This window comes from Gekko japonicus, unplaced genomic scaffold (genome assembly GCF_001447785.1).
Source record: "Gekko japonicus isolate JY-2015 unplaced genomic scaffold, Gekko_japonicus_V1.1 scaffold35, whole genome shotgun sequence".
NCBI classification, from domain to species: domain Eukaryota; kingdom Metazoa; phylum Chordata; class Lepidosauria; order Squamata; family Gekkonidae; genus Gekko; species Gekko japonicus.
Window position 1 is genome coordinate 945,497 of NW_015176453.1, and position 27,228 is coordinate 972,724.

Here is a 27,228-nt window from a genome sequence, read left to right on the forward strand (position 1 = left end):
AATGGTCCCCATAGGCTACAATGGAGCCTGGGGAAAATGATATTTTTTTTTGCACACCCCTATTATGCTTTTCCATATGATTTGTAAGCTGCCTTGAGTTACAGGGAAAAGTGAGGTATAAATATTTGAATAAATTGGGCAGGTTGATAACATTTAAGCAACTTCCTGTTTGATAGGTTAGGCAGGATTCTGACAGTGATTGTTCCTCCTCTGTTATACTTGACCTGTAATGCTGGTTGTCATATTTCACTTTTTTAAAAGTCGACTGCAAGAGGTTTTTTTCTCTCTGTAAGTGCTGGTATGTTTTCTAAGGCTCAGCACAAGGCGACGATCCAAGGCCAGGTCTACCAATATATTGGAAAGGGGTGGGTAGACTTGTTCTCTAAAGGCCAAGTCTACCAATATAATAGAAAGGGATGGGTAGACCTGTTCTCTGGAGGACAGGTCTACCAATATAGTGGAAAGGGGTGGGTGACTTGATTCTGTTTTCTCTTATAATGTTTAAATTATTCTTAAACAATATTCTTAACATATAGTTTAAATATAAGTTAAAAGAATTTATTCTGAGATTTTTGCAAGGTTATGGAGGTAATCTTCTAAAAACCTAGTTTATGTGATAGGCAAATGTAGAATCACCTACAACTTTAATGCTACTAGGTTTTTTTGCTCACTAGATAGAATTTCTGTTCACAACACTGTGGAGCTTAGAGGGAACATTAGCTGGAACTGTCCTTTTCCCCTGGTATGAACTGTTTAAATACTGCCAACCCACTTCTATATCTTTACCTCTCCTTGTGTGTATTTTCCTAAACAAGCTTTGTTCTTGTTCATTTTGTTCCTATCAGTTTGTTACAAATCTAGGCTTGGGTGGATTGATACCCAGACCCAGATTCTGTCTCCTTGAATCTCAATTTCTGCTGGGAATTCTTCAATATACTGAAGAAAGCAGGGAAAGTGATAGGAAACTCTTTGAGGTCCTTTGTAGCCCCAGGAAATCATCACAATGTTTAAAACATCTTTACTGAAACCAAAAATGTGGTCCATTGAAGCAGCAAATGCCCCATAAACTACCACAAAAACTATAAATTCAGACAGGGCACCCCAAACATACTGAAAAACCACCTTTGCCTGATGCCTGTCTGCCTCCAGGGACAGAGGCTAACCATCCTGGGGAGAGAGTTCCACAGTCTTTGCATCACTGTTGAAGAAGATCCATGTAGTTAGCCAACACCCTTCCATATTAGTAACTTATCTTATCCTGTACTTGTGAGTTATCTAGTTGCTTCCCACTTGTGAATGCCAGATCATTCTTTTTCTCCTGTTGTCTTTTACCAGGCCAACCTTATAGATGCCTGTTATTTTTTAATTTATTTTTACCATCAAGTCACAGCTGACGTATGGCAACCCCGTGGGGTTTTTTTTATTTTCAACATTTTTTTATTGAAGTATTAAAAATGCATACAACTGTTAAAGTAAGATAAAACCACTTCAATTTTAACAAAAATTAGCTAGTACTAATAACAACATAATCTATACATCAATCATCAAGAACAAATATATAATCAACATTTAACTAAACTCAATATTGTACTGGATATCATTATATTTCGGAGAAGAAGATTCTTTAACAATAAATCAGGTAAATATTAAGCTTTGACCAACCTTTTAACACTACTTTTCACTGTGTAGATTATTGACCTATTATAATTTAATCTTATCTGTAATAGGATATATCCACATGTCCCTATTAAGACATATTCTACCTTTCGACTTCCTTCAGAGCCTACATCCACAACCCGTGGGGTTTTCAAGGCAAGAGACGTTCAGAGGTGGGTTTGCCATTGCCTGCCTCTGCGTTGCAACCCTGACATTCCTAGGGGGGTCTCCCTTCCAAATACTGACCAGGGCCGACCCTGCTTAGCTTCTGAGATCTGACAAGATTGGATTGGCCTGGTTGATCTAGGTCAATACTGGCTAAAAAGTAATGCATGTTTATTATTAATGTGATACAGACAAACTGAGCACAATTCTTTTGTTAGAGTTACATACCCTCATTCATACCAAATAATGTTTACACAACAGTGCTGCAGAAAGCATTGCTATCCTTGAGTTGGTGGATTCTGCACATCCATGCTACTTTGGTACAAGGTGCCTTCCCCAGATGCAAGCAGCTCTTTTGTTGGCAGAAGAACCTCTTCTATCAGAGGAAGACTCATTATGCCAATGGAGAGCACCACTGCTAGTGAAACAGAACTGTGGATGGATCTGTTTAAGGAGCATTGTGACTAACTCCATGCGCATAGCATAGTTAGAGAATCTTCAACATGAGTTTGTAATAGAATACAAAAGAGAAAGCCCCAGAACAATCCTGTCCAAACTTTGGAAAGAATTAGTAGGGTTTTTAGGATAATTTGAAAGTCCTCTCACAGACACTGTAAGAAATATTTGAGGAAATATTCGAAAAGTATTTCCCCCCCAAATGAAGTTTGTTTGTTTCATTTCTAAGCTAGTGGTAGATTTTTAGAACTGAAAGCGACATTTTTTGAATCCCTGGGCTATATAGATTCTGTATTTCTATTTCACGACCTTTTGCTGGATTCAGCGAAGAACGAGTGGACTTTTCCACCTTTCCATTCTCCCAGAAATTGCATGAGATCCCTGAAAAGCTGGGGCTGAAGGTCACAATATCCAAACTCAGGGGCTGCAGTGAGCTGGGGGAAATGGTCAAAATTGTCCCTACCTCGTGATTGCACCAATGGAAGCACAGAGGAAATGGAAATTATTTCGCCAAGATCCCCTTTTTTCCCATATGGGCCCATAGTCCCTAGAGTCACCTTTTCCTAAGGTGCTGGGTGAAGACAGAATTTTTTAAAATAATAATAATAAAAACATCTATCATGACATGAGTACCGCTCCTGCACTTGTACGTCATAGAATCCAGCCCACTATTATTCTAAACCTGCAAAAGCAGGCCTCCCTGTTAGGATACTCTTGCGGGAACAAGGCTGGTTGGAATCCTGCTGGATCGTTTGAACTGGTTTCTTGTTATTTCTACCAGAGCAGCTGATGGCTCTTATAAAACAGTCCCATCTTCAAGAACAAATCTGTGGCTTAACACAGCAGTACTCTGTTTTCCAGTCATTGGAGTTTTGCTCTGAGTGAACTGTTTCCCTAAAAACGGTGAACAGCACATTTATATCTATAGACTGTATTTGCAAGCATTCTACTATGGGGAAACAATTCACACATGTAGCAGACTTTCATATTGCATTGGGAGTAGAGCTATGTTTTACAGTAGCAGAATTGACAAGTACTTATATCATTATACGTATCTAACATAGTATTAGGCGAATGTCAGTGTCAGATAAGATCATGGTTTTGTCAATAGAAGGGAAATACCGTTCAGGCTAAAGAGAGCCAGTTTTCTAGCTCTAAAAATTGATTTTTATGGCTCTTCTTGTAATCCTTTCCCTGAATTACACATATATATTATTGATGTGGCATTTCTTGCAATCTTAATATTTGCTGACATGATAATTAATTAAAATATAGCGTTTTTTGTTAAAGTGGCACTATATTGAAATTAAAAGTGAATGCACATATTAGTTAGACGGTACTGGCAAATACCCTGAGTATTAAAATGATTACCTAAGCCTCTTGACAACACCTTTCATCTTGTTGTTTGCCGTCTGACCTTTTGAAATGTTTTGGTATTATTAATAGGTTTCAGCTATTACATCAAAAAGCAAGAGGTTCAAAAATATGATAAAGTTAAGCTTTTTAATGTCAGTACTGCAACATTTCAAACACACAACTGAAGGCACTTACATTAAGCCACTTTTACTGATGCCAATTAATTTGTCTTTGAAAAAAGGATTATTTCTAGACAATTTCCCATTCTGCGGGCCTTATCAAAGGATACAGAATTGTGCAAGGGAGTGTCTGCTGTTATAAGTGGCTAGACCTAGACGCTACAGTAGATGTTTGGCTGCTGCTGAAAATAGAAGTCCCACATCTCCAATCTCCTTGGTGCTGTCCAGTGTTGTAAATATGTGACACAATGTCATTGTACTGTGGGTTTGCCTGTCCACACTCCACTTCTTCGATTTTGGTTGCTGTGGAAGTAGGGTTGCCAGCTCCAAGTTGGCGGAAAATTGGAGATTTGGGGGGTGGAGCCAGAGGAGGGCAGGGTTTGAGGAGGGGAAGGACTTCAATGGGGTATAATGCCATAGAGTCCACCTTCCAAAGAAGTCATTTTTTCTAGGTGAGCTACTGGAGATCAGTCATAGTAGCAGGAGATCTCCAGCTAGCACCTAGGGGTTGGCAACCATATGTGGAAGTGTGCTGCCATACAATCAATTTTTATAGAGGAGGAGGAGGAGAAAATTGGATTTATACCCCGCCCTTTACTACCCAAAGGAGTCCCAGAGTGGCTTACAATCCCTTTCCCTTCCCCTCCCCACAACAGATATGCTGTGAGGTAGGTGGGGCTGAGACGGCTCTTTCGAGAACAGCTCTGAAAGAACTTGTAACTGACCCAAAGTCACACCAGCAGCTGCATGTGGCGGAGTGGGGAATCAAACCCGGTTCTCCCAGATTAGAGTCTGCACTACTAATCACTACACCAAACTGGCTTATGAATTCTTTATTTAATTATTTAGATCCTACTTGTCAATTCGTTTTATATCCTAAGGGTACTAACAAAACAAACAAACCCAGAGCTAATAAAAATCCAAACAAAAATAAACTGTCTCTCCCACCCCCCCACCCCACCCCCAAAAAAAGCCTGCAGGGAGTCTTTTGTCCTTATGATCTCTGTACCCAGCAATGGGTCAGAAGGCACGGGATGGATCTATTACTGTGTGGTAAGTGGGAAGAAACAACCATTCTCTGTTGTTATTACTGACTGGGGTCTAAAGAGATGCTCATGTTCATGAAAGCAGGTTTCCTTCGACAGTAGGCTTCATCAATATGGTGGAGCTGATGTTGTATAGAGGTCAGAGTGTTAGACCCAGGTTTAGATCCCATCTACCATGAAGCTCTCTAGGTGATCTTGGGCCCGTCGCCATATCTCAGCCTAACTTTCCTCACAGTACACCATCTGCATTCCTACTAGATATTTTTAATTCCTCACCATCTGTTGCTATCTCCTTCACTGATTTTAAAACTCCCTTCAGTTTCAGAACAATTTGTTGTTCTGGTGTTGTTGGGGTTTTTTGGTGGTTGTTGTTAGTTTGCAGTTTGAGGGAAGGAACCTAAACATTCCTTTGGCCTGAAAGAACTAGTTTTTCAGTTCCTTATTCATTGAACTTAACTTTTTTCTAGCACGGCAGCCACAGGCAGGCTACGGATCCATAAAACAGCCAGCATCTGTAAAATACTGAAAATACCGCACAGCTGTAAAAGATTTGCCATTCCAAATCCAAAACCAATGATCAGGCCAATGAAAGTTCACGAGGGAGGCTGCTCCACACCTCTGGTTCCCCAGTGGAAAGAAACCTGCCCCTTGTAGTGAACAGCCTAATTTCCAAAGGTGTCAGCATGCAGAACAGGACTTCCCCCCAAAAGTCTCACAGTGCAAGAAGGTTCATATGGAAATAAACGCTCCTTTTAAGTATTTATAAATATTGCTTCAATCTGTACGGAACAGTGTTAACTCCATTCCTCTTAACCAGTTGCAAGCATTCTGTTTCTAGTGTGAGCTTTGTTTCTCAGAGCTAAAATGTCTTCATAAACACACCTTGTATGAAGCAAACATAAAATGCAAAATCTTCTCTCCAGTAACCTTTCTGTGACCTTCATTCTGATACCACATTGGCAGTCCCTTTTCTTGTGGCTGTGAACGGTGGGGATTCAGTATCCTCTGGGTATGCAAACTCTGCTATTGTTTCTAACTCCAAACTGCTTTCTAAACATTTCAGTGAGACTGTAACATGTGAAAAGATTATTCAGCCTTGCATGCTGAGAACTAGCACAGTGCAGATATATAGATTTGCCAATTCAAATTGAAATAGGCTCTGGGTTCAAAGTTCAGATTTACTTTATGCATGGAAAATAATGTAAAGATTTTTTTTAAAATCCCAAAATGACCACCAAAAGTAATGCAGTTAGACCATGATGCTATTTGACCTCCCTGCCATGCCACAATAATTCTTGCTTTAAAAGCCTTTTAATGAATATGTTAATGTGCTTGGCATTTCATTTTATAATGTTCAGGTGCCTGTTATGTCAACTGCCTTACTGAAATCTTCAAAGTTAACAGCCAGGGTGGGACCTTCAAAAGTGTTAAAAACTCACTTTAACCACATTTTGAGAAATTTTAAAAATTGTCTTTAATAACATTTCTGGCCTCACTACAGTATCTCAAATTCTGTAATTTGTTTGAATTTTGTACCAAATTACTCAACGTTATTTCTTGTTATACCCAGGTGTTCTTTCATAACCTTTTGTTGTTAATGTAGAATACTCTTCTGTGACATTTTACATCATGTAAATATTGGGTACATAAGTTGTGAGTAGTGTCATTGCCTAGAAAAGTAGAAAGATAAACTTTTTTTCATCATTTCATTTTATTTTTTAGAGAATTATATTACAGAGTTGCTTAAAATACATAAGATACAAATAATAAACAACATAGAAAGTGATACCAGAAATATCTGGAACATTCAAGGTTAAGAATAGAAAAACACAAGCCAAGCCAAACTTTGAATATATATATTTAGGGATATGTCTAATAATAATCTTCAAGATTCTGTTATGCCTTAAAAGCTGTTTGCCTGAATTAAATCATGTTTGATCTCCAGATTCCTGGAAATGTGACTGTGTTTTTGCTTTTCAATCCTTCCATTCATCCTGTTTGGCCAGGGTTTAGGATTTTTTGTTTGTTTGTTTCATTTTTCCCCCTTCAGAAAAAGTGGGGGAAGAACCCTCCTTTCAGTGGTGTCAAGCTAGGATGAATCGGCCAGAGGAAGCATGTTTATAGACTGTGTGAAGAACTTTGTCTTTGTGTGGGAATGTTGGTGACACTGTTACTGTTTGCCTGAATGAACTGCGATGACGTGGCTAATAAGGTATCCTGCAGAGCGCCACAGCAGGCCTTTCTCAGACCTCCCACTTAATTCTATTCAGCTCCAGCCCAGTGTAGCTAATTTTCCCCATTCCCTCAATTCTTCCGGGCCCCCTTACAAACAGAAAAGTCAACTTTTCACACCGAAAGCGAGATAAGTGCTTTAGGAAATAATCTTGTAAACAGAATGTTACCTTCTGACCTGCAGCTGATACCTTGACTTGGGACAAAAACCGCTAGGCTATTGCATTAGACATGGCTATTAAAGGAATAATGCAGCTGATCCTCCTTACAAAGTGCCCTGAGAAATGGTTTAGCCAGATCACTGTGCTTCTTGTCACACTGAATCATGTTCAGAAGCTCGAACCTCACACACATACACACACCCAAATAGCTCATATTTAACTGCACCCCCGTCCTGTGCATCACAGTAGCAATATGTGGGGGCTAAGTGGTAGAAATACATGTAAGTGAATTGCATTTCTCCTTGACTTATTATTCTCTGAATGATCGTGAGGGCCCAGAAAAATCATAGAGATTTTTATTGCCTGAGTGCAAATTTTGTGCAGTATTCATTTGAATATGTTTTAATTACTTTAAAGAATATGTTTCACTTCAGCCTCTGAAGAAGCTGGTTATAACCTATTAAAGCTTATACTATATTAAACCTGCCAAAATATATTAAACAACACAGATATAAATGATCTTTATGATAATCTTTTGAAGATCAGTACCTCGATTTTATGTGAAATGTACAATAATAAAAATACTGCACAGTGTTATCCATACGGCTGTTTTTGTGACTATATTCCTTGATATTTCAAAAGTTCAGAGAGTATTTGAGCACCCAAGCCTCAATACTTTGCATATATAATTGTACTTAGGATATATGTTGTATTGGCCATGAATAACTTGTATTGGCCATGAACATTTAAGGGGTTTTTCCTTCACTTGAAAACAAAAGGGGGTGGGAGTTAATCTCCATGGAAACAAAAGTAGTTCAAAACCAAACCCCTTTATCAAATTCTCTCTCTCCCCCCCCCTTTTTTGGGGGGGTTGGTGGGTAATATATTCTTCGACTATTACCAGTTTTAAAAAGAAATAGACCAAAACATGGAGTCTATTTCCCTTTTTTAAACACTCTTGGTGAATGGAATCCAAATAACTTTACAAACCTTGACTAATACCAAAGACTTGGCTGGATATATGCCTTGGATGGTAGAGGAACCCTTAGTAATGGAGATACAGTCAAAAGTTATTTTCCTCTCATAAAAACAAAGGCCAGCAACCACAGGGGATGCTTGAAATAAGATCCTAAACATGGAGGACAGTGAAAGAACATTAGGAAGTGCAGTGTAAAAATTTGGGGACAGCAGAGAAGTGGTTTCAGACCCCCCACTCTGGTTTCAAGCTCACTGAATAGTTGGTATTTCTGTCTAATCTGCTTCACAAGAATGATTAAAATGAGATTATATCCCAGATCCTGCTTTGAAAGGAAGGTTCAAATACAGTGGATGCAATGTTCATTTTAAATAAAAAGTATACATATGTTTGAAGTGTTTTCTGTTTTATTCAGTAAGAGTAATAATTTAAAATTTTCTGAGTTATTCTGTCAGTAGCATCAGCATACTACTCATTCCAACCATACATTCTGATATGTCTCTTCAGACAAATAAAGATAGTCCTGTCCTCTCATTGTCCTAAAAAGTGTTACATTAATGGTCATGGGTTAAATTCTGCCAACATGTTTATTTTTTAATTTATGTTATTGATTCATGTCCCCAGCTTCCTCCCAAACAGGGACCCAAAGCGGTTTACAACATCATTTCCCTGTCCTCCATTTTATCCTCAGAACAACAATTCTGTGAGATATTTTTTAGTATATGTGCTGCCGAAGCGAGCACTCCTGTGAGGTAGGTTAGGTGAGAGAGAGTGACTGCCCCAAAGTCATCCAGCAAGCTTGCATGGCAGAGCAGGTATTTGAACCTGCTTCTCCCAAATCCTATTCTACAAAAGGACAGGGTAGGACTAACAATGAGTAAAACTGGTGCATCTGCCTAGAACAACTAATGTTTTAGTTCCCATTCACCTGTCATTTTAAAATCAAAAGGAGGTCTTCATGGTTTTAGAAAAAGTTCGTAAACATGTCCAGTTCATGTCAGACAAATCTCAATTAATTTGGAATCAAGCTATACTTTTCGTTTATGATGGGGCAAATCTTCCAGTGCTTTCATAAAAGAATTAATATGTTTGTTTTGTGGTTCATGTGTTAATATTAAGTAGACATTTTATATTTTTTACAATTATTGCAGCAAATATTAAACTGGTTAATGTGGCAAGTAGGGATGCTCAAACAACCATTGGTTTGCCTCATGTAATGCTCCATGCGTCATGAGCAGGGAGCTGATTTTTCATCTATGAGTTCAGCTGTTTTCGAGCAGCTGTAGTCTGTTCACTGGGTTACTTTTCATGTGCAGTAATTAAAGTGCAGTAATTAGAGTTTCATGCATGTGTGTTCATCAAACTTCATGTTATTGAGATTATTTTGTGCATATACATTTTCATACAGCCTTATGGGAGGTGTAGTCCCCACCACCATGCTGTCTTTAATTACCTGACCTGCCCATCCATGACCCAACAGATAGGGGATAATCTATTTTGGCAGCTGAGCACATACCAAAAGTGGCTTAATTTATAGCAAGGTATGAGCTCTTGTGAGTCACTGCTCGATTCTTAAGAATTCATTAAGTTCATACCCTGCCACAAATTTTGTTAGTCTTTAAGGTGCTACTGGACTCTTTTCTGCTGCTCTTTTTTACTGCTGCAGACTAACAAGGCTACTCATCTTGATCTATCTCAAAAGTGGCTTACAAGGCAAACAGAATGCCTCCTCCACAGCCATTGCACAGCTGCAAAGCCGGGTAGCTGTTTGATTCGGACAGCAATTAGTCAAACAGATCCAAGTTTTGACTTATGGGTGATCGCATTTGTATGCTTGCAGACAGGGCTATTTTGGGGCAGGAACGCACAGGAACGGAGTTCCGGCTGGCTTCCAAGTTGGCCACACCCAGCAGGAACACATTAGCATAATAGGCCACACCCAACAGCAGAAACTCATTAGGATTGGCTACATTAGGGGTGTGTGGCCTAACATGCAAAGGAGTTTCTGCTACAAAAAAGCCCTGGGTTTGGACAACAAACAAGGTAAACAGAAGAAGAAGCAAAAGGTGGGTGTGGCTGGATGAGCACACTTCTGGGAACATGGGAGTGTGGCCTAATATGCCAATGAGCTGTGCTGTCAGGGGTGTGGTCTAATATGCTAATGAGTTTCTGCTGTTGGGTGTGGCCTATTATTCTAATGAGTTCCTGCTGGGCTTTTTCTACAAAAAAAGCCCTGCTTGCAGACAAATATGATGACTACGAGGTTCACAGCATCCCTTGTAGCAAGTCAGTCACTCTTGAATAGTGATGGGCATGAACTGGGAAAATGGAGGTTCATGGGGTTTCACGAACCTCCATGAACCTTCCCAGTTAACAAACCAGTTCATGGTTTGTGAGGTTCAGGGAAACATCTGAGATCTTCCCTCCCTCCTTTCAGCTTGTGGCAGCTCCCCAAGGCCACCAAAATGGGAGAGGGTGGGGAAGATCTTGCAAAAGCCATTTAAAGGGAACATTCCCTTTAACTGGCTTTTGCAAGCCATTGCAGTGATCCCTTTTGCGCCCTCCGCCGCTTCCAAGCCTCCAAGTGTGGGGGGAGCGAGAGGAATCACTGAAATGGCTTGCCTCTATTTCAGTCTAACAGGCTGAAATGGATGCAAGCCATTTCAGCTACCCCTTTCGCTCCAGCCCCTGCTTCCCACCATGAATCCCACAAACCTCCAAAATCATGTGGAGGGTCATGGGAGGGTTGTGGATAGGGATGGGCACAAACCTCCATTTTGCAAACCATGAACTGGCAATGTTCATCATGAAATTAGGTTTGTAACGAGGTTCATGCCCATCCCTACTCTTGAATGTGGAAGAAACAAATGGCTGCACAAGATTGAATGAGGTATTCCCTGTTTACTTCCCTGCGGATGGTGGGAGTGAGAGAGCAACAAGAATCTACCCACCTTCCCTGCCCTCTCAGTATGCCTGCAGCACTTCCAATGAACCTAAACTTCCATGTAGGAGCATGGCATTCAAATAGAATATTATGCAGTCAAGTCCTAGATTTCACCTAGGAAAATTAATAATGCAATCTAGGCATACAACAGTATGCCCTCTTCTAATATGTTCCCGCATAGGCGCTCAAGAACTAAGCTGGGAGGACAAACATACTCCCTTCTTGCTTTCCACTTCAAATAAGGGATCAGTTGAATGTATAGTCCAATCCAGCCTATTGCCCATTTTCTTTGATATGGGCTGTGACAGTGATTTAATATATCTGCTTGCAGTTTCTCTCCTTCTTCAGTACAGACACTGTCACCTGAAGCAGTGGTTCCCAGCCTTTTCAAATATGAGGCCCCCTTTTTAATATCAAAAAATTTCATACACACCTGATAGTAGTTGTACTATTATTCTCCATTGACTGAGAAAATACATAATGACAAAAAGATCAATGCTTGGTGTACATAGGGATTCATGGACCCCCTTGAATAGCTCTGTGCCCCTGTCGGGGTCCATAGCCCCCGGGCTGGGAATCACTGACCTGGAGGGTATGTAGTTATGCTGGTCTAGTCCTGACATCATCAGTGATTCACCTGACTCTGATCACATTGGAGGCCAGACCAGCAGGCAAAGGGTGTATCTTTCATGTTTGTGAGTCTCAAGTTTCTAAAGGGCATCAGAGGTCAAAAACAGCACTTTGAATTGATCATGGAAGCAAATTGGCAGCCATTGTATTTGTTGCAGATAGGATATCTATGTACATGCCACCCAATAGTAGATAAAAGGTGAATGACTCCAGTTGAAAAGTTAATTTCAAGGGCATCCCCATGTAGAATGTATTACACAGAGTGGAAAAGCATAGATAAGTGTAACATGGCTAGACAAGTCTAGAAGAGAGAAGAGCCTACCAACTCAAATGAATAAAAAGGAACTCTTAAGAACAGATCTCACCTCTCTTTCTTAAAGTAAGGGTGAATCCAGGAGAATCTTTACCTGATCAGACAGGGTAATCCCTGCCCCTTCGGTTACAGACAAATCAAAATATTGAGATTCCCTACTACTATAATTCTGGATTCAGTTTCTACCTGTCCACCCTCAAATTTGACCACCGTTTTCAAAAGGACACAGATACCTGTTCTTGAATACTTAGTGAAGCATAGAGCTGGTTGTCACCAGCATACTGAGGATACTGAACCCATACACTACAGATGAATGCGTTCAGCAGCTTCATTCATAGACTAAAGAACCCCGGTGACAGCACTGACTGTTGCACCGCATATAATCAATCCCAGGAGGTTGACATGGCATCTGTAGTGGTAACTGTCTGCTTCCTATAATACAATAAAAGGCTGAAACTACTGAAGAGCCCCTCGTGAATTTCCCGCCAGGCATTTTAAACAGCCCAAAATAACAAAATGATCAAATATGTCAAAAGTCACTGAAATATCTAACTGAATCAACAGGGAAAAATTCCTGTTTTCAGTCAGTAGATATATGTCATCTACCAGTACTACTGAAGCAGCCAGATTGAAGAAGAAGCTAGATTGAAAAAGTTCGAGAAATTACATATTCAGAATGTTATAAAATTCCTGAAGTCACTTTGGTGCCACCAGATTGGTCATCTTGTCCAAGAATAGAAGATTAGAGAAGGACAAAAGCTGTCCAGATTGTCCTTCGTTACTTCTTTAAATACCCATGGGAAAACACCTTCTTCCAGTGCAGTGTAATAAATCCCATCCAATGATCCTTTAAGCTTTTCTTGGTTGAACTTAACCAGCCAAGGTGACCAAGGCTGTGACTTGCAAGTGGTGGCCTTCACAACCACAAACACCAGTAAGAGTAAGCAAACTGAAACAATCCAAACAGTTGAATAACTGTATTCAGCAATGCAATAGACCAGACAAAGGATTTTGTGCTCAGGGGAACCCAGAATTCAGACTGGAACAAATAGGAGTACGGAAGGCCCTTAGATCTTCCACACCAATTTACATTTATTTTTGGGTCATCCAGTGGGCCTCAATGCCCTGATGGCAGCAAGTATTAATAAATACCCATTGCTATAGGCTCTGAAAAGACTTGGATGTAGTGTATGAATGGTCTTTATGGCAGTGGGGGTTGAAAAGTAGTGGAATACACACCACAAACATACAATAATTAAAAATACTTAGGAATGGGTTGCTAATCCATGACCTCCATTACACTGCTTTGAATAAACTGGAACATTGCAGAATGTACAAAGGTTTGATGGATGGATGTCTTAATTTTTTTTCTGTAACAGGATATGAATGTGAATCATTGGAAATTAATGATTCTGTCAAGAGGAAAATAAAAGCCTTGTTACGTGATGCCGCCAGAAAGTCTTGTATATCTCCAGGACAAATGGAGGATGAATACTTCGGCAGTATAATGATTGGCAGCACAAACCTCTCTGGCTGTCTAAATGAATCAGTATCAGCTCACTTACTTTGAGTCCAGCTATAACAGAGAAAACTAGAAATCAGCTCTTTAAAATGGTGATGGAGCAAATTGTGGTGGTGGTCCAGAGACCATGGTGACTCTGACTAATAGATGAAAGTGGGGCAAATCACAGCAATATCAGCAGAAGCAGGCAGAAAACTCTCAGCAGAAGCAAATTTAAATCTTCCTTTCCAGAAAATGCAGAAAGGAGGTGAAAGAGTTCAAAACTGCATCAGTTGTGCCTATGGCACTCTATTCTCCATTTTCTAGGATAAAAAGTTAGCCTGTCTTTGCAGAGAGGATGGGTGCAGGCCAGGGGTTCTATCATTCTTCTTCAGTTGCTGCGGCTTGGGTGGAAGAAGCTAGAATGGATAGGCCAGTGCTGAACAGCTATGTCTTACTTGCCAAAAGGATCTCATTATTAAGGATGGAAACAGGAGAACTGCAACCAGTATACACATCAAGTGACCATTTCAGGGATCCTTCCCAGTGCTGCTAGCCTATTAAAACAAAGTAAGCATTAAACCTGGGACCTTCTGTAATGCATGGTATGCATTCTGTTGCTATACTCTGACCTCCACCAGCTAGGTGGTGCTTCTGGGTTTGTTAAAGGATATCAGCTGTACCCTCCTTTAATGCTGGAATCCTTTAGCTTGATCAGCTATGGTAGTGCTGTAGAATTAGGTCGTAAGTCTTGTAGTTTCTTTTTTGATAATGTGATATAGACATCAAATAAGAACTGTGTGAAATACCTCTAGATCCTCCCACTGAGAAGCATTAAATTAACGCTGGTGACATGGCTTGGCTGCATTCTTTTTTACACCATTGAAATTTATCACTCCATCGGGTGATTAATTGCAACCTTTTATAGGAAATTTTGATTCATGGCATGTTCAAAAGGAAATTGTAATGCAGGATTACAATAAAGCAACTTCTAAAGCTCTCTGGTCTTCTTAGAAAAAAAATCTCACTTCTGCATATATTTGATATTTGATGAGCTATAAAGATTTATAGCTGTTAACTGGTAAAATCTAGAGGAGTGCATTTTTTCATAAGCTGCTTGATCTGGCCCATTCATCTCTCTGAGATCACTCAAAGCATCACTGCAGAATGAATCAGACATCCTATTCTGATCATTCCCCCAGCTTCAGGAAACTGCTTAATGAAAATTTGTTCACTAACCATTCGACCAGCTCCACATATTGCTTTCCAACCTGTGTGATTGTTTACTTTTGCAGAATTTTTTCCCTTGAGCAAAATAATTTATTTCACAGGAACTCCTGCCACTGTTCAGTCTGTGCCGTGATGTGGTGAAAATGTTATGGAAAGAATATTTTGTTACCCCTGTACAATCATACAGGTGTAAGACCAGAAGAAAACATTTGTAAATTTCTTACAAATTTACTTACTGGTTTGAGTTTCACTATGGTAAGGACTGTTCTCAGAGGGTTTGCAGTTTTCAGTTGGTTAGAGGTGTGTGTGTTCACACAAAAACCTATTTATTATCCATACATTTTAGTATTAATTCAAAATAAGGAAATTCAGCCTAGTGGATTATATTTGAGTGAGTTTCTAAAGAATATGTTTGAATGTTGGGCTATATTACTTAGTGTTGAGAAGTAGAAGAATGATAAATAACAATTAGAGTGGCAAATCCCCCTCCCCTAATTCATGGTGACTTCGACAGCCATGGTGCATTGAGATCTATGTCAATTTTGGCTATTAGAAAGCTCCATCGTCTGGAAGTTTAACCATTTCAAAAACTATTTTTCCGGTTTATTGAGAGTGTTGGGTGTTGTCACAGTCCATTTACTTATTAAATCCCTTTAGACAATGCAGTCTAAGTTTTATTTTAATTTTTATTAAGAAATTTATCCCACCTTTGTCACTTTAAATTGCATCAAGACAGTCATCTCTCAGTCAAGAAAATTAATCACCTACTCTGCCCCCTAATCTGGTTTCTATTTTGGATGGACCAAGCTGACAGGAGAAGTTGCTCATCGTGGTCATTCAGGTTCTTTGTTGGCTCAAAAGCTAAACCAGCAGAAACACACCAGACTTGTATACCTGATCATCATCCTCTTTTGGCAGTGGCAGTGAAATGCCTTCAGGGTGGTGCCGGGCCTGTACCCAGAGACAGTGTTCTCTTGTGTACAATGTGTATGTTGGTATACTTTTCCTACCACCGTTATTGAAGGTTTCGATTTAAGGGAGTATACTCTGAAATCCTTATAACCTCACTGCAGTTAAATTATAGGTCAAATGTTGAAAATATTATTTTATTTCACAAATAGCTGAGCTTAGTGTATTTAATATTTGTCTTATATGCCTTTTCAGAATTATAGATCAGCGGTTTGAAAGAGTTTCATATTTTGTCTTTGGAGATTTCAACTTTCGACTGGATGCAAAGTCAGTGGTAGAGGTAGGATCTTCTCCTTTCTTTACATCTGAGGATGTTCATCTAAAAATAATCTTTAATAAATGTTTCCAGGTTGGTGTCCAGTTTGCAGTAGAAATAACAAGCATTGATAATGACAAAAAGAAGCCGAAGTTGACATTGGCCAACAAGTAGTATTGTTTAATCTGGGTATCTTCTCTTACTGTTACAGTAGCACACAGATCTTGCAGCTTCTTGCGACTGAAGCACAGTCAGAACCAGAACTTTAAACAGGTCAGAACCAGTCTATGTGCAGACAGCTGTTGGCCCATTAGTAGAACGCACACTTGCTACCACCTAGCAATCACTTGATTTTTACCTGGGCTGCTGGCTACCAAGAAACATACAGTGCAATCCTAGGCCTACACCCTTCCAAGCCCATTGGCAGATCATGAGAAGGGAGGGCAGGAAGGGTTGCATCAGTGCTTAGTTCTTGTGGCCCTTTCTTATACACCCAGGGAAATGCTGATCACCACCTTGGGGTCAGGAAGCAATTGTTCTCCAGGCCAGTTTGGCCAGGGATCCTGGAGGGTTTTTTGGGGTTTTCGCCCTCTTCTGGGCATAGAGCAGGAGTCACTGGGGGTGTGGGGGGAGGTATTTGTGAATTTCCTGCTATGTGCAGGAGGTTGGACTAGATGACCCTGGAGGTCCCTTCCAACTCTATGATTCTATGATTCATTGACTTCATTGGAGTTAGAAGAGTGTAAATCTGTTTAGGATTGACCCCTCTCCCCCAAAAAAGTCTGGGAGAGGTCGCAGTCAGCACAAGTGTTTATTATAGGAACACAAAGATGATATACACACATGTCAATACTGTTTCTTAGCCATAGGAGGAAGTCACCAAGCTGGCAGAAATTCTTCATTCTCCCCAAAGAACTGCCATTCTGTATATCCAGACAAGTGTGGCTAAACCCTACCTGAGACCTTAGCATTCGGGAGCTATGGTCAGTTTTGTTGCTACAACTATGCAAATGGTGTTCTAAGGACTGTTCGAGGCAGTGGCCCAATATGTAGTTTCTGTATGCATTGGAGTGAAGAACTGAGATGGACAGATGTGCTATAAAATAATAAGATCGTGTTCTGTGTGTGGCGGGGTTGCACATCAGCCTGAGACTCAAGCCCATGCCTTAGTGAATGTAGAACATTCATGCTGGATTAGTGTGTGACCTGACCCATTTCATAGGGAGTTCTTCTGCAGTAGGACCTGAAAGGCAGACTGAGTCTGTACAGTTTGGTCAACACCACATATTTGTCATGAGTTGTCTTGCTGTCCATCATCCCTCAGGGGATCGTAATTAATATGCAGCTTTCTGGAAAATTTTTTTACAAGGAATAGGAGATCTCTCAAACTTGATACTTTGTCTCCTATGTAGGTATATTTCATTGAGGATGCTGATCTCCTCCCTTTCTGGATGGCTCACTTTGGGGGGGAAAGTTGCTCAGCTTACTTGCTAGCATACAGTTGGTGTAGGTCCGGTTTTGGAATATTTTGTTGAGCGGCACAGTTTGAGATTCATGATGCCAGGGCCTCCTGCACCGGTGGAGGAAAGTGCCGTCAAGTCACAGCTGACTTATGACGACCCTGTAGGGTTTTTTAAGGCAGGAGACAAACAGAGATGGGTTTGCCATTCCCTGCCTCTGTGTAAAACAAAGTTTGAGTCCAGTGTGCTTGCCCATGAAAGCTTATACCTTGAATAAAACATCGTTGGTCTTAAAGTTGCCACTGGACTCAAGCTTTGTTCTGCTGCTTCAGACCAACACAGCCACCCACCTGAATCTGCTTCTGTCGTCACCCTGGACTTCCTTGGTAGTCTCCCATCTAAGGACTAAGCAGGGCCAACCCTGTTTAGCTTCCAAGATCTGATGAAATTGGGTGAGCATGGACCAAGCATTAGAGGTCCATAATGGCCACACTTTCTGGTTAAATCTCAAAGCTATAGGCATCTATCAACAAACCATTTATTTCAATCTCTCATGTAGAATTATTTCTTTAGTGGTGCAAATTCAAGCCCTTATCGCATTATCACATTAGAGGTCCATAATGGCCACACTTTCTGGTTAAATCTCAAAGCTATAGGCATCTATCAACAAACCATTTATTTCAATCTCTCATGTAGAATTATTTCTTTAGTGGTGGCAAATTCAAGCCCTTATCCCAAAATATTTTTGTTGAGCACTTCCCCTAATCACTTTGCACAGAAATTTCAGTTCATACTCCAGGTATGAAATTATTCTAGTTGTCTGGGAGGGGGGAAACCCTCTCTTTTCTTTTGTTGCCTCCTTGTAATAAATTGCAGACAGCGAGTGAATTGCACAACAAATACCCCATAATGGGAACTTCTAATAATAACCTTTCCCAATCCTGATGTGGCTGTTTTCATTTCCAGAGTGCTTTACGAACATTAATTCAGGTTTGCTACATTCATATATCTAAGGCTAGAGACAAAGTGCAGTTTACATATGAATCAAAATTTTTACCAATCAACTTCACAAGCTATGAAGAAATATTGCAAATCCTTTACAATGTCTTTAAACAAAATTAGTATATATCACCCTGCTGTGTCACATGGCGCTACTTGATGAGAGATCCCATTATGATAATAGTCAAGGTGAGATTGCAATCGTTGTCAAAACATTGTGGTGGCATAGATGGAAAGTTTTTGACAGATGTTCTTGTAAATACTGAGCCTTCAGTGAAATGCTCTGCTTATAAGAATTGGGATGCTGTATATGACATGTGGTCTGTCCAGTTAAGGATTCTTTCTGCCTTCAGACACACGTAAATGTATGCTGGAACAACAAATGGATAGTCAGAGATTTTTCATAGTGACTTTTCAGCATCAAAAATGGCTATGTGTATCGATGTGGGATACCTAGTTTCTCCTCCTGTGCCACTATGAGCATCAGTGCAGTCTGATAGCTGGCCTTAAACCAGGGGAAACTGCTTCAAAGTTCCTGCTCAGCCATGAATCCTATTGGAAGATGGTGAATCAGTCTCTCTCTCTTATCTTACCGTACCATACCATACAACAGAGGTATTGAACTCATTTGCTATGAGGGCTGGATCTGATAAATGTCACTTTGTTGAGCCAGTCCATGCATGCTATAAAGATGATTTTCAGATGCTGAATGACAATAGCAGGCATGATTGGATTAGGTGTTATATGCAGAGGGGAAGTAGGCGTGGAGATATCAGCATTGGCAATGAGACAGGAAACCTAGGTCTCAATTCCATCCAGGAGAATTCAGTCCAGGAGGATGCAAAGAATAAATGGACATAAGTCTGACATTAGAAACCACAACATTCAGTTTCTGACCTAAGAGTATCAGTGCTCTTACAAAGGAATTTCAAAGGGAAATTAGAAAGAGAGACTGCTGAATTGCAATTGATAATGAAGCTCAAGGCAATGCACCCTGTTGGACCAAATTGAGTTCATTTTCCTATCTCATTACCAATGCGTGCTATTTGGCATCCGAAATCATTCCACTCTCCAAGATATAAGGACCAATCCACGTGTTCTAATTCCTAATCAGGGTCTTTTTGAAAGAAAATAAATCCAGATATGAACAGAGAAATCCAATCATTTTTAAAAAAAACCCACAACTTTTCAGAATAATCCAAAAGAATTTCCACAGTGTACATTGTGCTTGTCCAAAGAATTCACCCACCCTCTCCCTCCCTCCCTCCCTCCGAAGAAGCATGCTTGCACACAGAAGCTTATACCTGGAATAAAACGTTATTGGTCTTGAAGCTGCAATGGGGACTCCTTCTTCACCTCCCTCCCCAAAAGAGGAGGAGCAGCTCTGGAGAAGGAAGCAGAAGCCCCCCCCTTCTCTCTCTGTGTGTGCATGTGTGCTTGTGTGTGCGAGAGAAAGTGTGAGAGCGTGAGAGAGAGAGAGAGAGAGAGAGAGAGAGAGAGAGAGAGAGAGAGAGACTTGTCTTTGTATCTCTCCTGCATGAAGCAGGAAGCAGCCACAGAGCTTGGAGGGGGGGAGGCAAGAGGCAGGAAGCAGGAAGCAAAGAACCACTGAGAGAGCTGGGAAAAAGCAAACTAGGATGTAGCTGCAAAAGCAGCCCTGGGAAAGGAAGCAGGAAAAGGAAGTTGCTTGAGGGGCTGGTTTTGAGCCCTGTGTGGGCTGGATTCGGCCTGCGGGCCACACATTTGACAACCCTGCCGTACAAGATCAATGCAAGGATAAAGGAGTGGGCTTTAGAGAACCAGAAATGCCACTTTCCTCATTGAAGAAGGGTGAATAAACTATTCATAAATTATTGTACATAACACCCTAAGCACCTTTCTGAACCCATTGAAGTCAATGGGCTTGTAAAGGGGTAGCTTTGCTTTAGATGGCACTGTCAGTAGTCTATTTATCATATGCCCTGCTACCTTCTTAGGGTTGATCTACAGCAAAGATATTGGCTGTGGCTGATTCCCATGCTACATTGATCATATTGGAAGAGAGTGCTGGGGTGGAAAGCACCCATATGACTGAGTAACACTCCTGTGTTTGTGAGGGAGAACAAGTGAGCAGCTTTGCAGTGGTAACGCTGCTAAACCAGCCCTCGCTCCTTGAATGGATCCCCAGGATGGGCTATCCCTCGGTCTGAAGTCTGAGGAATATATTTCGTTATATTATGGCTCATCTCTACCACTTCCTCTGCCTACTTCTTCAAAATCTAAAGATTATTTTAGCTAGCAGGCAGTGTGATATACTATAGTGCCAAGGTTCAGCCACTGAACCATTACCCTAGGTATATGTAACTAAATTTAATACATTTTCCCCTCTCCATCACTTTCTCCCGTCCATTTAAGACAATGTTTCTGCAGGAGATGACACAGCCAAATATTTAGGTACAACAAGAACCTCCAAGTGCCGGATTTGATGCATTAAACTGTTAAAACTGCCTGCCTAAATAGCAGCACAAGGCAGTATATTTCCAAAAGACATTCTCAGCAGAGCTACTGAAAGAGGAGATATATGAGTTGTTTCAAAATAGATTTTCTACCTTCATATAGAGTGACATAAATCAGATGCCACATTATTGGCCCTATTAAATCATAATTAAGAAGCAATAAATCATTAACATGATTTATTTAAGGGGGGAGGAATTACTTCCTGGCATCAATAAGCCCTTATGAAATTGTGTTTAACTGATATAAGAAAGATCCGAGAGAGAGAGATGGTTCTGAAGATCTAGAAACGCAGGTGTCGGTTAACAAGCTTTTCTTGCTGAACATAAAATGAGCCAAAGTAACAAAGTGTGGAATTAGGCCTTCCTCATTGTGATCTATGTAGCTTGCACAAACACCCATGCTTGTGAGTCCAAGAGCAAGTGAGTGATCCCTCCTGAATCCTTCTTCTTGGCTTAGACCCCGGTACCACACAGTGTGATGGTCTGAAGGGCCCCTCAGTCTCAGCAGTGGCTTTTTGGAGAAGGTCAGAGGACTGTTGAGGCAACCAGATGCCGATAAACATCTCTTCCATGAACTTGCTTAGTTCACAGAAGTGATGAAATACCCAACATTGTTTTCTTTCTGTTGGCTGTTGCTGGTGGTGAGTTCCCCTTAAGTGGCAGTCTTTAAGCAGTGGCTTGATGAACATTTATCAGGGATGCTCTAAGGTGATCCTGCGTTGAGCAACGGATTGGACTAGATGGCCCGTATGGCCCCTTCCATGATTCTATGACTGTAACATTTAAACAGTACAAACACAAAGGGAAAATCTAGTAATTTGCCTTGTAATCACTTTTTAGCTTTTGCACCTAATACTCAAATGCAGAATTTTCGAGAAAAACCCTCATGGACTGTCTTACTGCTTGCTGTTTGGATGCTTAGTTTGTTGATAAGGTCAGGGGATAGCCAGATTATAAGCAAAAACAGACCTACAGTGACCCCCTTGCATTTCATGGAAATTTCCCCCCACTCCTTTTCTCTGCTTGTGTGTGCAATATATCTGCTGAAAATAATTCACACTTTTGACAAAAGCCACAAAATTGTTTGCCTTTAAGGTTGAAATGGTTTCAGTGGCTGTTGTTCTTTGGATGATTTTTGATGTTAATTAGTTTATTAGATAAACCCACCATTGCATTGTGCATAGGAATGGCTGTAACTAGAAGATAGGTGATAAATGACGTGTACCCCCATGACATTTTATTCCAGGCTCCCATGATGCTAAATCATTTACGACAGCATCCTGACACGAGACCTCCCTCCCCACCCAAGCAGCATTTATACGCTTTTGTGATATTTTATGTAGTGGGCTGGATCCAAGACAAAAACATGCAGAATTCCTTTTTCCCTCAGAAGCTCTCTGTGCCCTCTCCCCAGAAGACCGCTGCTGAGTTTGAAGGGACCTTCTGGAACAAAATGCCATGTTGAATGGGAGGTGGCAGCAGGAAAGGGAAATTGGCAGAAATCATACATATACATCTTGTTCTTGGTTCCAGTCCATAATCTGCAACTCAGCAGGCCTGTAGAAGGCTACTGTTGTAATGGTGTACACAAACCTGTTTATAAAAGCACCCTCCATTGTATTTTTATGGTGATGGAAACTGCTATCAAGTCATAGCAGACTTATGGTGATCCCATAGGGTTTTCAAGGCCAGAGACATTCAGAGGTGTTTTGCTATTGGCTGGTGTAGCTACCCTGGACTTCCTTATTGGTCTCCCATCCAACTACTAACCAGGACTAACCCTGCTTATCTCCAAGATCTGATGAGACTGGGCTAATCTGGGCCATCCAGGTCAAGGCCCTGCATTATATTACACCGTTATTCCCATTATAAAAATGCCTGTTTGAACAACTCTGATAGGTTTTACAGTCTTCTATCTGTCTTTCACTTTCCTTCTCCTCCTCCTAAGACAGACCTTGGGGTTTCTCCCTACTCCTTAATCAGGAACCATTATATCACAAAAGATTTGATGGTAGGTAGAATAGGCCTGAACCCATTAACTTTTGCTTTGGTGGAGATCCACATAATGTCCAAGACGTTGTTTGTTTGTTGCACAAAAACAGAGAAAGCAAGATCTGTTCATTTTATTTGCTTTTGAGTTTTGAAGCTTTAGTTCTTTGCTGTGGGCAGCGCCCAAAGCTGCATACGAAGTTTACAATGCCGAACAGCAAATTAAATCCTGTTATTCTCACTGAGGATTTGTGGCAAACACTTGATGTAGTTCAAACTGATGTGGGAATAATTTCCTTAGAAGGGGAGGGAGGAATGTCCTTTGAAATTGAAACATCTGCCAGATTGTTAGCTCTAGTGGCCACTGTGTTGCTGTAGGAATAGGCCACCAAAGTTTAACTTGCAGCTAAAAGCTTTCTGGTAAATCACCAGTCTACCCTAACTACATTAACAGACTAAAGAATAAACATCACTTCATTGGCTTGCTACCCTGCACACCTAATCAATGGCTGGATCCACTAGCCCACTGTTAATTGGTATCTACTCTGTCACAGTTCAGATAATGTAGATGGAGGTTTCAGCTCATTATTCTTTTAATCATAGCTGTGTTCCAGCTGTGTTTGTTCTAGCAGGGCAATAGCAGCTTTCCTTGTTTGTACCAGTTTATGGATTAAGGGCTGAATCTCCCATGCACACCTACGCTGCAACCTTCATTCAGTTTAGTGAGGTCCCAGCACAAAACGTGTAACATGGTGGGTGACTCCCAGAATCACAGTTGGTAGTTTCGAGGACAGCTGTCACATGTCTCTTTTCTATGTATTAATTTTTTTTTGCTGTAACTGACCAACTCAGTTACTCTGCCATAACACTTAAAGCTGATTCTGTGATATATCTCCTTTCATGTTGATTAGTCCCTTTCTTTAAGCCTCAGTGAGACATCATTGATGACATGATGGTGTGCATTCCACGTATTATTTTGTGGATCTCTTTCCTAAGAGCCCTTGGAGATGCAGGGGGGAACCCTCTTTTCTCCCTCTCTACAGTTCAACTCCTCAGTTGGATGCTTCCAAGTAATGGAAGGAAGTCTGGTGGAATGCACAGCTTCTGAGAAACGTTTTTAAAAAGATTTTTTTTAAAAAAATGACAAATGCTGGGAAGAGGGGGGAGGTTCAACAGGCTCATGAGCACTTGAGTGATAAAAATTGGAACCTTTTGCCACTGATCAAGGCACACTCACAGTTGTGGTGCTAAGAGTCCATACGGCTCTCTCCAGTTGGATAGCTTGATGGGAAGACCACATTTTCTAGGCAACATATATTTACAGTTTAATTGCAAAAAAAAAAAAGATTTCCAAAAAAACCTACATTGGACACTGGCTATGTATCGTTGGGGTACGTTTTGAAAAGAAGTTGTCTTGAGAGTCCCTAAATAGTTTAAATATCTATTTGGGAGAGTCTCTGCCCTAAAAAAAGTTTAAAATAGCTTTTCATTACTATTAAAGTTCTATTACTTCGCTTACAACTAAACTGTAGTACATGCCAATTGAGATTTCTAGATTTGTCCTTTATATAATAGGCAAATCTTGCCAGATGTTTTATAGAAAGCCTGATTTTTAAAAAAAAGTAGAATGGGTGAATGAAATGCTCTTTCTCCATTTCATCACGGAATGGCTTCTGATCTGTCAGTCAGAGAGAGAGCAAGAAGGAGAGACCACACACGGCTTTTCATATTCTGCATTTGGATCCCTGCAGAGCCTTGTCAAGCAAAAGAAGGAACTAGTTTACAGTGCTAGTCACCCAATTCGAAAATTGTTCCCTACAGTAAATTTGGTAGTGGAATTAGTCCCATAAATCATCCCTTTTCCCCTTAATTCACATGGATGTATGGAAGTGTTAGTGGAAGGGTCACAACCCCTGTCTGTACATTTGTAGGGCTGCCTACACACTGGTGTCCAGTGCTGGCTGTCATTTTGTGCTTTTAACATGCAGGATGCCCTTTCGCCTGCATTTGTTAGAGCAGATGTCCTTGATTGATTTGCCTGGCATGAGGGAGGATTTTGACCTGCAGGGGGTTGGGCTTTCTTTCTATAGTCCTTCATGCAATGAAGCAAGAAACAGGGAGTCTTCCGTGCAGTGGGCAAGTCTCCTCTCTTAGGAATTGCTAATCAGACTTTCTGCATGATCTTTCTGCATGCTCAGGTTAACTCCTTGTCCTACAGCTGGGAGACAGGACATTCTTTTTACTTGCCTTCTCGACTTTAGTTTCCATTCCACTTTTTGGAAGACAACAGGGTATTGTTTGCATTCTGAAACGTGGTTCTGAACATTCTTCAGCCCCTAATCAAACAAGAGCTAAACCTGTTTTTAAACCCCATTTTGGCAGCTAACAACAGATGAGAACAACATAATCACATGGTTATGATCATAAGCAATGAATTACATCAAAATATTACAACAGCAATTTCCCCCAAGCTATCAAAATACAATAGTTCAACATAACAGTAAACTCGGAAGCCGGCAACAGAATCATTAAAAATTAAGCAAAGTCACTAAAAGCAGCAGTTTGAAATCAATATGGCAAGGCCGGAAGGAAAAAAACAACAACCACTCATCTGCAACTGCAGCAACATTGTTTCCTACTCCAGTGACAATCATATATGAGTTGCTATTGCTGGTGTATTTTTAGAGTGCCAGGGTGGTATAGTGTAAGAATGGATCACTGTCCTACAAGCAGAAGGACCATGAGAAGCATTTTAAAGAACTCTGTGAGATGAGGCTCCATCTTCCAGTTCATTCAGTGGCAGGAAATGAGCTTGTCTATTCCCAACAGCTGATACCTCCCCAAGTGCCTGAACCTCTAGGAATCTCTAGGGAGTGGGACCCATTTTCCTCTCTCTCCCTATCTTCCTCTTTCCCTGGAAAGAAGTCTCTCATTACCTTCCTTTACCCCTGCCTTTGGTCCCATGAGCTGTTCTTTTGACTTGTAACAGTTTAGGATTTTGTTTGTATTGATTTCTGAATGCTATTCCAATGACTATAGGTATTAGACATTTATATTGAATACTCAGTTTGCATCAGTGTCAATGTAAATAAACCAGTGAAAATTTGATTCCCTATTATTCACAAATTATACAAAAGGCAAATGTGAAAAATTTACAGAATCCTATTTATTGTTGAGCAATGCTTTTTTTTGCATGCAGTACCAGTCAACCTGTGACAGATATGCTTACCCATCTAAGAACTGCTTGAAGACATCATTAATATAATTTCTAAGGCCACAGTGTTTCATTGATTAAAGACCTTCCAGAAGACACTTTTAAAAAGCTCTGATTAACCAAATTCTATTGTAGACATTTCTCTCTCATTTTCTCTCGCACTCACGTCTAAGTTAAGACCTACCATTCTTCCCCTCTCACCTGAGGTACAAAATGAGAAACAGTTAATTATGGACACTTGATCTTGGTGATGTTTGAGTACCAATGCATTGCTCATCACACCTCTTTGTATGGTTACCGAGGAAATAGGAGAGACAGGGAGTGGGGAGGAAAGCAGCTACTGCCCTGCTTGTGGGCCATTTGATCTACCATTGTGGAAAACCATATGCTGGACTAGACCAGGGGTCCTCACCCTTTTAGAGCCTGTGGGCACATTTGATATTCTGAGACAATGCAGTGGGTGCAGCCATAAAATGGCTGTCACAAAATGGCTGCCACAGCTTACCTTCAGTAGCAACCTGAGCTGCAGTGTTAGAAGAGTCAAATAACAAATATATACACTGCAAAAACCTTTTTTGTAAATTAATGTGTTCTATTTCTTAACTACCATCTTATAAAGTGCATTGTGTGCTATTATAATATCCTAAAACAGGTATATATATTCATTACAGGCAATAAACAATGATAATCAGTTCATTCAGTATAATAACTACCAGTTAATTTACATCATTTTTTAACGTCAAACCCCAACAGAAGTTTCTAGAATTATACGCCCGCTTCTCCTTGCTTGGAAGTCTTCTAAAGAGTTACATTGTAGTTACATTGATGTTTGTTGCTGGTCCTACGAAAGGCACATTAAGCTGCTGAAGTTCATAGACGGAGCGCTCGTGTCTTTCTTAAGGCTGCCTGACATTACAGCCAGTCAAATCTTCGGTCAGAAGCCATGCTTGGCAAAGCCCCATCAAGGCCAGCTGACTTTCTAAAAACACTTGGTGAGTGCC

At 40.6% G+C, this 27,228-nt stretch overlaps 1 protein-coding gene across 2 annotated transcripts in view; it reads left to right on the forward strand.

Annotated features, from left to right (window-relative positions):
* INPP5A (inositol polyphosphate-5-phosphatase A) overlaps window positions 1-27,228 on the forward strand; it is a 355,150-nt gene that overhangs the window by 219,776 nt on the left and 108,146 nt on the right. For both annotated transcript variants that reach the window (XM_015426891.1, XM_015426890.1), the window contains exon 9: window positions 16,010-16,094. In XM_015426891.1, coding sequence (XP_015282377.1) covers window positions 16,010-16,094 — 85 coding nt within the window. The remainder of the gene's footprint in view (window positions 1-16,009; window positions 16,095-27,228) is intronic.